The sequence below is a fragment of the Cyclopterus lumpus genome, chromosome 5, assembly GCF_009769545.1.
Source record: "Cyclopterus lumpus isolate fCycLum1 chromosome 5, fCycLum1.pri, whole genome shotgun sequence".
In the NCBI taxonomy this organism is placed as follows: Eukaryota; Metazoa; Chordata; class Actinopteri; order Perciformes; family Cyclopteridae; genus Cyclopterus; species Cyclopterus lumpus.
The window spans coordinates 8339249-8350298 of NC_046970.1; the positions used below are offsets into that span (position 1 = coordinate 8339249).

The 11050-nt window shown below is 42.3% G+C and overlaps 1 protein-coding gene across 4 annotated transcripts in view; it reads right to left on the reverse strand.

The window, feature by feature from the left end:
* phf2 (PHD finger protein 2) overlaps positions 1 to 9059 on the reverse strand; it is a 29714-nt gene extending 20655 nt beyond the window's left edge. For all 4 annotated transcript variants that reach the window (XM_034532389.1, XM_034532387.1, XM_034532388.1 and 1 more), the window contains exon 1: positions 8686 to 9059. In XM_034532389.1, coding sequence (XP_034388280.1) covers positions 8686 to 8783 — 98 coding nt within the window. In that variant the 5' untranslated portion in view covers positions 8784 to 9059. The remainder of the gene's footprint in view (positions 1 to 8685) is intronic.
* Positions 9060 to 11050: the final 1991 nt, after the last annotated feature.

Here is an 11050-nt window from a genome sequence, read left to right on the forward strand (position 1 = left end):
TACCAAAGAGTCCATTGAGGTTTAGAGATGTGTGGTCACGTCAATGTTTCTGCTAAGTAGCAGGACAAAGTGCATGATACTTGGTTGGGGCTGTTCTTTTTTTTCTCCAACTAAGGACTAAGGTTGAGTTTCAGTAACACTGAGAACTATATAAACATCTCGCCTTGATGACAGTAAAACATGGCACATCTCCAGACTAATTGTGCTGACAAGTTTCTGGTTTGAGACGAAAGGCACATCAACTTCTCCACATTGCTGCTGCTGAGTTGGTTTCAGAATTGATTTCATAAGTGTAGTAGGTAATTTTAAACCGGGGCCAGGTCTGAACCCCATCGGAGTTCTTTCATCACTTCGTGAGCTCCGCCGCGTCGTCCTTGAACACTTCAGAAACGGACTTCGACCTTTTACCTTCCTATGTGGGGTGCGAGATAAATGACTTCTCCTCTGCAGAGACTGATTAAATGTCATATGATACGTTTCTGCACTCTTTTTATGTGATAATACACAACGTATGTTTATCACTGTTATTCAATTCAATTCAATTCAGTTTATTTTGTATAGCCCAATATCACAAATTACAAATTTGCCTCAGAGGGCTTTACAATCTGTTATGCCACTAATGCTATTAAAGTTCTACACGTGTGGGGATTATCATACACTCTGAGGCGCTGTGCTGTAGTAGTAAAGACAGTCCACATACACTGCAGTGAATACAGTTCAACAATGCTATTTAAATGGGGCACACTACTATGCCAATACTACTATTGTATAATATCTTCTGTCAAGCTTTCTAAAGTAGGAGAATGTACACTGATGAAGATGTCATGATGATGTCATTGTGGTTATCTCAGTATGGGTTGTGTACATTCGATTGTGTAACAAACAAAATTCGAAAGATTTGAGTGTTTAGGCATGAAACAAAAAAATACCCAAATGAGATGCATTATGGGAAGTGTAGGTTTCAGTTGTTTTGGAGCTTGGTCTCTCTCCCTGTCTCTCTCTCTCCAAGTGTAATACTAAGATACATGAGCAGCCCGTTAACAGATTTACTGCCATATCTGCTGCTCAGTAAGTACTAAAGGTCAGGCTACATCGCATACTACAGGTCTGATCGTAATGTGCTGTAGGAGGTGAAATCAAAGGCCTTCATCAAACTGAGATACACCCTAAACAGTAATACATAATAATGATAACTATGGGGCCTTTATTACCACTGTTACATTCCTGTTTCTCTGTCAAATCATTGCTGCTTCTCTACCATTAACTATCCAATTTATCAAATACTTTCACTTCATTGTTGCTTGACATTTAAATTCTTCATTAAAGCATTGAGGAAATAATGCTCAATTAGATTCAGTGTTAGGTGTATGCCTTTTGGTCAGACTAAGCAGAAGTTAAGAATTCATACTGATGAATAATAAATGCTATAAAAAGAAAAAACATTGTCGAACAAATGACAAGTCCATGTAATACCAACTACAATCCATCAATACCATGATACCGTCCGTTAGTGTCCCACTTGCACCCTTCAGGAAAGTTATAATTATAAGTTATAAAAGTTATAATTCAATGGAAGCTGATGCAAAAGCAAAACACTGGACAGCAGTGTGATATCCCCAGAGACATCTAATACTTGTGCTTGCTATTTGATTGGCATATGTCTGAGTATAATTGAACACCATACAGGTCAATAGTATGTCATTACATTTGCTTGGGTATATGACTACGAGATACAAGGTGACCAACATAGGCAACCAAAGGCATCGGTTGGCTAGTTTTTATTAGCCGTGCTAGCTCTTAAATTAGTAGAGAAACAAACAACACAACTGTCCGGTTACCAGCTCATGTTTGTCCAACAACCTGAGGCGTTTCTTGACTTCTATCTCTATATAGTTTTTGTATTTGCCGTGTTTCCATTCAATCGTCAAGCTAATTTTGAGCGACAAATGTAATTGTATTTTAAAGATTCCATACAGCTTTTCTCAGGCGGTAGGTACTTCAATATGCACATACAAATACCTGAATGGAAAAAACACCATCGACTCAAATACTGTTTCTGGTATTCAAATTCAATTCAATTCAGTTTATTTTGTATAGCCCAATATCACAAATTACAAATTTGCCTCAGAGGGCTTTACAATCTGTACACATACGACATCCCTGTCCCAGGACCTCACATCGGATCAGGAAAAACTCCCCAAAAATAACCTTTCGCAGGTTATGTAATCATTACCAAAGAAATGTAATGCAAAACTAATTTGGAGTGAAAACAAACTGAAGCTCAATAAAGATCGGTCGCTAGCTCTCCTGAAAATGCGACTTGTGCAAACACTGACATCGAGTTTGAAGGCTACATGTAGTAATCTCTTTAGTGCAGTTCAACAAAAACAGAATGTTCTCATTTGTGAACCCACACTCAACAATGACCTACAAGGTAACAGTGCAGTTGAATCCATGTCAAAAGTGAATGATCTCATGAAGGAGATGCTGTTTAAAAATGAGTCGTCTCTTTAGCCTCTTTAGAGAGAAGCCCGATAGGAACGCTAGCTAGTCGCTAGCTAGTTCATTCGTTAGCTTGCAAATGTCAGTAAAATGCTGTCATTTGAGGCACACCGGGTAATGTCAGCTATTATGCACACACACACGGCAATTAACATGAACCAAGCTATATCGTCAGGTAAATGAGTTGTCACTGAGTTGTCAAAACAAGAAATACAGTATACCCCCTTTCCACCAAAATTAGCTTGTATATTATGGATTAAGTACTGTAAATCCTGAGTCATTGGCATCGGGAATGAATCCCTATTGTAACCCTTCCCACTGCAGAAAGAAGCCAGATGTTAGTGGGTGTTAGTTGGTTTTTAGTCCGGTGTGAGAGCGGCTCTAGACATGTCTGCGCAAGAAAAGGATCAATATTATCAGGACAGCCGATATGTACAATACAGAGCTGACCTGTGATGTCCCATATGGCTTGGGGAGCACGTCACATCACCCGAATCATTTCTATTAAAGCTTGTTACTTAAAGATGAAGGAATGACTGTTTTAAGGATGAGGAGAGATAGTCAGTAGCTCCAATGGAAATCTGCTAACAGCTTTTCCACTTTTTTCTTACATTACATTACATGTCATTTAGCTGACGCTTTTATCCAAAGCGACTTACAATAAGTGCATTAAACCATCAGTCCAAACTCAGAACAAGCAAGTACAATTTATTCAATAACGTTAAACTACAAAGTGCTATCAGTAAGAGACATTTAAGTGCTACTAAAGTGCTACTACGGCTCTACCTTCCTTATTCAAGGTATAGTCGAAAAAGATGTGTTTTTAGTTTGCGACGGAAGATGTAGAGACTTTCTGCTGTCCTGATGTCAATGGGGAGCTCGTTCCACCAATGAGGAGCCAGCACAGCAAACAGTCGTGAGTTTGTTGAGTGTTTAGCTCGAAGTGAAGGAGCTACAAGCCGATTGGCAGAAGCCAAGAGAAGTGAACGAGCTGGGGTGTATGGTTTGACCATGTCCTGGATGTAGACCGGACCCGATCTGTTTGCAGCACGGTACGCAAGTACCAATGTTTTGAAGCGGATGCGGGCGGCCACCGGTAACCAGTGAAGGTAGCGGAGGAGCGGAGTAGTGTGGGTAAATTTCGGGAGGTTGAAGACCAGTCGAGCAGCTGCATTCTGGATGAGCTGTAGAGGTCGAATGGCATTAGCAGGTAGACCTGCCAGGAGGGAGTTGCAATAGTCTAGCCGTGAGATGACCAGAGCCTGTGCCACCTTCTGAGTGAGAAGATGTCGTATTCTCCTGATGTTGTACAGCATGTACCTACAGGAGCGTGTTGTTGCGGTAATGTTGGCAGTCAGGGAGAGTTGACTGTCGAGTGTCACACCGAGGTTCCTGGCAGTCGGAGTCGGAGCCAACACTGAGTTGTTCTTGAAAGACTTATTATACATAAATGCCCTCAGCGCAACCAATGATATTTATTTACCTCTATTGTATTGGTGTAGCAGGATAAATCTAAAAAACCCTGCAAATGTAAATAAAACTGAGTAGCCTGACACCACTAAGCTGTAACCATTAACACTACACACTATCCATACAGTAGCTGAATAACAGCCAGAACCCAAACACTGCGATGTCAGTGTGGTGAAAGCGCAGAGCTAATCCACTGACAGTCAGGCATTGTGGACTTCTAAGTCAAGACAAGACAGATTCATCAGTGCTTTTGATAAACAGGAACAGATATGAAAGGAACATACAGTATAGTAGTTGCCTTATATGGACTGTGTGTATTTTCATTGTGTGTTTCCAGTATCTATCTATCAATCTCCAAGATAGTCCACACAGGTGAGTCACAGTGCTGTAGTGATGGGTGAAGGCTACTGTGTTTCCATTATAACTGATGCTGATGCAATAAGGGTCCTTTTGATGTCTATTGGTGTATTCCTTTTGTTTAAAGGCCAAACAGAGATTTTTTAAAACATGTTTATCAAGCTTTAAAAATGTAGCTTTTGGGGGACAAAAAACCTTCACATATTCGAGCTACTGTATGTGTTATCATAGATCAATCTGGAAGAAACTGAGTTTGAAACGTTTTCACAACATGTCAATCCGGAAGATGATTTTAAAGGTGCTAAATTCTAAATGAAGAGCATGCCTCTGTGCGGCTCTCAACATGGTGACAGCCATTAGCAGCTAACAGTGCTAAGAGTGCAAACTACAGCACGGTGCTGACAGAGCTAACAGTGTTAACGCTGTGGGTTCTGCGCCGCCGTATTACCGCAGTGCAGAACTGCAGCGCTCACTGGGAATCACGTACACTATCATGCACGCTCGGCCAGACCGGGCTACGTAAACAAAGCACAGAGAACCCATTTTTGCAGTGGTTTTGTAGCTCCTATATGCAACGTAGCGGTTAATGTTGGTTGGAATTTTCCCTCTTACTTTACAGTTTCTCCCTTCACTCACCGTTTCTTGATCAGCAGTTCTGTTCTGTGCTTTCAGAGATACGGTGACGTCTTAATGTCCTGCCATTGTCACTCAGCACTTGCTGTGGTTCCCTTTTTCCAGTGAACTACCAGGAGGCTTTTATTTTGAAGCAGTTGCGGGAAGCGTTGACTTATTTTATGCCTGACAGCTCACTACTCTTTGACAATTGTTTCTCAACTTAAGATACTACGTCTGTCTCCTGTGCACCCCTCCTGTTGCACTTACTGCAACCGGTTGCAATAAGCACCATTCTATAATAACACTGTGTGTGTGTTAAAAAGGTCGCTCATCGTAATAAAACCACAGAGAATAAGCAGTTTTAGCTCATTATTTGTTTTTTACTGCCGCTGCGTCCCACACAGTAGCTAAGATGACATGCCAATGGAGCTCCTGGAGACCAAAACGCAGATAGAAGAAATATGAATATTGAAAGTCATGTTACTGGAGAAAAAAAAACATATGTCTTTTGTCATCCTATCAGGCCAGGACGCATTGATTGTCAAGTCTGTACAGTCCAGGATCGGATTTCGCTCGCATTGGGATCCCACTGGGAGCTAGACCACATACTAAAGGTGACCTGGCTCTCATTGAGTTCTGATCTCAGTGGGGTGTGGACAGCATGTGGGCACAATGCAAACAATATATCAAACGTAGGTCTCCATCACCTTCCCCCCGCTCTCATAGGTTTTCCTCTCTAGAGAGCAAAGAGAATAGGGTAGGCAAACCGTGCCTCGAGCACAGCTGAGACCCCCGGTCACCGGGGAGACTTTTATAGTGAAGTTCGAATCAGAAAATGTGTTCATTACTTAATTAGCAGAGCTTTGCTAGCGGCTGTACCTGCTGTCTGAGTCCTGTTAAGTTACGGCTTAAGAAAACTCAGCATTTCCTGATTTTGTTCCTTCAGAATAAATGCTTTTAAATGTCTAAATCACTTTGTTGTGAAGGACCAATAGGACAATGTGTTCATCACTGGATTAGCAGCACTTTGTTTGCAGCTATTCTTTAATAAAACACATCTACTAACACCACAGGAAGGAAGAACAAGCAGCAAAAATAACAGACCTTTATTGTAAGGAAATTAAAAGTGTTTGTCCACCATTTCTACAGCCGCTCCTTTGACCACGATCACCATCAGATCAGGCAGGTCGCCTTGAAGTGTCAACAGGACACACCCACAGACACAGAAGACGAGCGCATGCCCGGCCTAGTGGAGGGTTCACTCAAAGCAGAAATGTGCAGTAATAACAAGTCTTTGTGGTTTCTGGAGCCGTTAAGAGTTGGAACTATTTCCTGATAAACAACAGATGGGCAAAAAAAAAAGAGTCTCTCCTGAACACGGTTGTGACTCAAACGTGATCGAAACCAAGATTACTCCTAAATAACAGTTTAGGAGTTGTGGAAAAGTGTCTTTTTTGTTATCCAGTGTTGATGGAGCTGGTGTAGCAGTCAATCCCGCCCGCTGCGTGTCTTTGTGGAGCTTAACACGCCTCGGTCGAGTAAAAAGAAACTGATACCAGTTTTCTTATCTATGACAGCAAATAAGCTTGTTCCCCAAAATGTGACTTTTGCCTCCTTCTGGCTACATAAGTACCGCATGCTCACAACCAAATACCTTATATATTATATCTTGTCATATTTCCACACCACACAAACTACCCGCTTGAAATTTTCGAGAACTTGACAATGTTATTAACAGTTATAACCTCATCTTGCCACGTGCACATGTCAGATTACGGTCTACAATGAAGTGCCACCCTCCCTCCGTACCAGATATAGTATCACCATTACATCCTCTAATCTCATCATGGAGGTACATAGAATATTTGGGGGGGGAGGGGGGGGGGGGGGGGGGGGGGGGGGGGGCACTCGAAATATACACAGCTATTATAGTTTGTTTTTGTAAACTATGATTTGAGTTATATGACTTAGTCCATCCGTTATTTTTAACCGCTTATCGCCAGACTATCACACCGACAATCATTCACGCTCATATTCACACCGACGGGCAAATAATCGAACAATGAACTAAATTAAATATGAATTAATTCATCAATTAACCTAAGCTGCATGTCTTTGGACAGCGGGAGGAAACCAGAGAACCCAGAGGGGACCCCATGCTGACTCGAGGAGAACATACAAACTCCGCATGGCGGGTCCATCCTGCCCGGAAGAAATCAACCCCCTGGGGGCCCCTTCTTGCTGTTCGTCCACGGTGCTGACCACCACACCACCCTGCAGCCCAACAGGACTACTCATTTAACCCTTAATAGAGGTCAAGCTCAAGATCCTGAATTACTGGACTGTAGAAGAAGCAGGGATGTGAGAGATGCATCTTAACACACGTTTGTGAACAAAACACAGGTTTTGGCGACATATCAGGGGACATAAACCTTCTACTTGAACTGATAGCATGACCTACTGTATAATATAGATGATACAGTAAGCAGCATTAAGCGGATGTTATGGTCTCAATTTGAAGAAGGGAATTTTCCAAATGATACTGGTATGTTTGGTTTATGCTGACGCGTGACTGGAGGGCATGCCCCCACCCCACCCCCCCCCCCCCCAGCATTTAATTCGTCTCTTTATCACATTACAGGATGTAATGTGATAAAGAGACCTGTGCGGCTCGGAGCATGAAAGGGTTAACGTTCAGGCGCGTAAATACTGTTCGTCTCTCTGAAGGGCTCGTTCACCGAACGAGAAGAGAAATAAATTTAAAAAAAACACGATTAACAAAACGACCCCCCCCCCCACCACCACCACCACACACATACACACACACACACACAAAAAGACAAGCAGAGTGCAGCCGAACAGCGTGAAACATGACAAACACAAAGACCGAGAGCAGGGACAGACATGTGCAGCAACACAACCGCGACGGCGGGAGGGAAACGGGAGCAGAACACCGAGTCGGCCGAGATCATTGCAGCTTATGTGCGGCGGGGAAAGTGACGACGCGTCCCCCCCCCTGTTTAAATCGCAGTGAAACAAAAATAGCAACACGCCGAAGCTCAAAGTGCAGACAAAAGCATCAGAGAATGTGAATATTTGTGTTGTCCTTCTTCCCCCCCCCAACGCCTGCCGAAGCTTAAAGGGCATCCAGTACGGGCGATTGTCAGCCATAGCTGCCGCCTGGAACGAAGGCTGGGACGGGGGGGCTGAGCTAAGACTCGGGTCGTTAAATTAAATAAAAACACTCGGCGAAAGCACGGAGAATGTTTGTAACGTGACATTTTACAGACAATAATGGAGATAATGTCGGTCCTGAAAGCGACTATGGAGGGAATAAAACGGGAGACAAAACGAGCGGCGAGTCCGCCGAGGCTTCCCCCTGCTGCCCGCTGCAGCGGGAGAGGATTAGTTCGCGGCTATGCGGGGACGTTAAATACCCGCAATTAATAGAAGATGCCCGCACCGACATCCCTCAATAAACTAGCGGAACTTTTTAAAAAGAGGAATACGTTTCGTGTTATTCTCGAAAAAATGTCACAACCCCGCTCGGCTATGTTTTAACTCCGCCTTCTTCTTCTTCTCCGAGCGGCCTCTCTTCAGATGTAGACGGGCGACCGAGAGCCACAAAGCTGTCAAACGCGCCGAGACCTCGCCATTTTTGTTTGTTTAAAACAAATGCAAACCGCCACACACACAAAAAAAAATCCGCCGCCGCCGCCGCGGCGAGCGATCCTATCTTACCTGCCGTGGAACCAGTCCTTGCAGGCGTCGCACTCGATCATAAACTGGGTCACGTCGTAAGGTAATCTGCAGATGCAATATACTGGTACAGTCGCCATGTTCAATTCACAACTACGTCGGGATGGACTGGGGGGGCTGCAGGAGGAACAGCGTCCTGCAAACAATATGATCCAATATGATCTTCCCCAAGAAAAAAAAAAGCCAGGGGCAGACCCGCCGGACACATGAAGGCTAAGCGCACATCTCCATCACACCACGGCCGTGTGGTGGGAACGATGGAGGCTCGTCGTATTAGCAGGCTTTCCTGAAATGCATTATTATTATTATTACTATGTGCATGCCCCCTGGTGACTGCTCGGCACCGAGGCGGTCACATTAAGGAGCCAGGAGAAGCTGTAGCCTCGATGTCGGGGCGAGATAAATAAATAATAAAACAGAAATGTGAAAGTTACGTCAGGGAGCAGGTTTAAATGATCAAATCAGATGAATGAATGTTCGGATCAATCGACACTGCGGATTGTTTGGTTTTTCGGAGGGTTTTATTTCCGCTCAGCAGCCTTCTTCAAACAAACGCAGGGAAAATAAAAAGCCTTTTATTAAAATGAATAGATTTAAAAAATATTACATTCGGCCGTCTGCTAATTGGAGATTATTTTACTATTACGTAATTGAGGTTAAGCGATAAATATATAATCCAATTAAATACCAGTGCAATAATAATGATACTAATGATATATTATTATAGTATATAAATAATAATACTTATATAATATAGAAGTATACATATATATTATATATGATTATACATATACAGTATATAATAATATATGTGTGTGTAAAAGATGTGTTATTCATTCTTATTTTAATGTTTACTTTTCTATTTAAATGTACTTATTCCATCTTTGCGCGCCTGTGACACTTGAGGCTTATTTTATTTAGTCTATATAATGTTTTAGATCACGAAACAAATAAAGGCATTATGTAATTACAGAAGCTTTTTAATTTTTTCACAATTTTTGTCAAATATGACAAAATAGAAGTAATTTCTTGTGTGACTTTTTGGGGGACGGGTTCTTAGTTAGCAATGATGAAACAGGTCATTGATCAGTATTGTTTGGACATGTAAGGGTTATCCATTACACACACATTATACATGTTTTGTATGTATGTTTTATATATCCAAATGAATAAATTAAATGTTCAATGTGGTTTTAAGTACTCTGCTAGTCTCACATATCTTTGGTTGGTGGGCTCCTGGCAGCAAGCAGCCCTTTATAGTCAATACACTAGAGTATTGCAATATTATGTTTTGTGATACCGCTTCGATTCTCAACCATGAATTCTAATTTATGATATCTTAAAAAGATAAACATATACACTCTGTGTACATACACTCACCGGCCACTTTATTAGGTACATCTTCCTAGTACCAGACAGGACCCCCTATTGCCTTCAGAATTGTCTTAATTCTTCGTAGCATAGATTCAACAAGGTATTGGAAACATTCCTCAGAGATTTTGCTCCATATTGACATGATAGCATCACGCAGTTGCTGCAAATTTGTTGGCTGCACATCCATGATGCGATTCTCCTGTTTCACCACATCCCGTTTGCACAAGGGTGCTCTATTGGATTGAGATTTGGTGACTGTGGAAGCCATTGAAAACAGTGAATTCATTTTCATGTTCAAGAAACCAGTTTGAGATGAGTTGAGCTTTGTGACATGGTGCATTATCCTGCAAGAAGTAGCCACCAGAAGATGGGTACACTGTGGCCGTATAGGGACATGGTCAGCAACAATATTGAGGTGGGCCGCGGCGTTTAAACCATGCTCAATTGATACTAAGGAGCCCAAAGTGTGACATCAACAAGGCATTTTCGTCCACACAACTGCTGCTCACTGGATACCTTTTTTTTTTTTTACCATTCTCTGGAAAACCTAGAGATGGTTGTGCGTGAAAATCCCAGTAGATCAGCCGTTTTGGAACTACTCAGACCGGCCCTTCTGGCCCCAACAATCATGCCACGTTCAAAGTCAGTTAAATCCCTTTCTTCCCCATTCTGATGTTTGGTTTTGAACTTCACCAAGTCGTCTTCACCACATCTAGATGCATCTGTGTCCGTATGTGGCAGGACTGTTCTCAGATATGTATTGCTGTAGATCAAAGGTCACCCACACACGTCATTTTAGAGTTTTGACAAGACTCTTCTAATGTGGTTGAAAGCTCTGGAAAAAGATAGTTGGGATCGTTTCATAAGTTTTCTTAGTATGTATTCTATCTTCGTCTGTCTGAAATGGTTCAGATCAGAGGATCAGCTTTCCACAAGGAAAACAAATAAAACCCTTACAAGCCATCATTTTGTC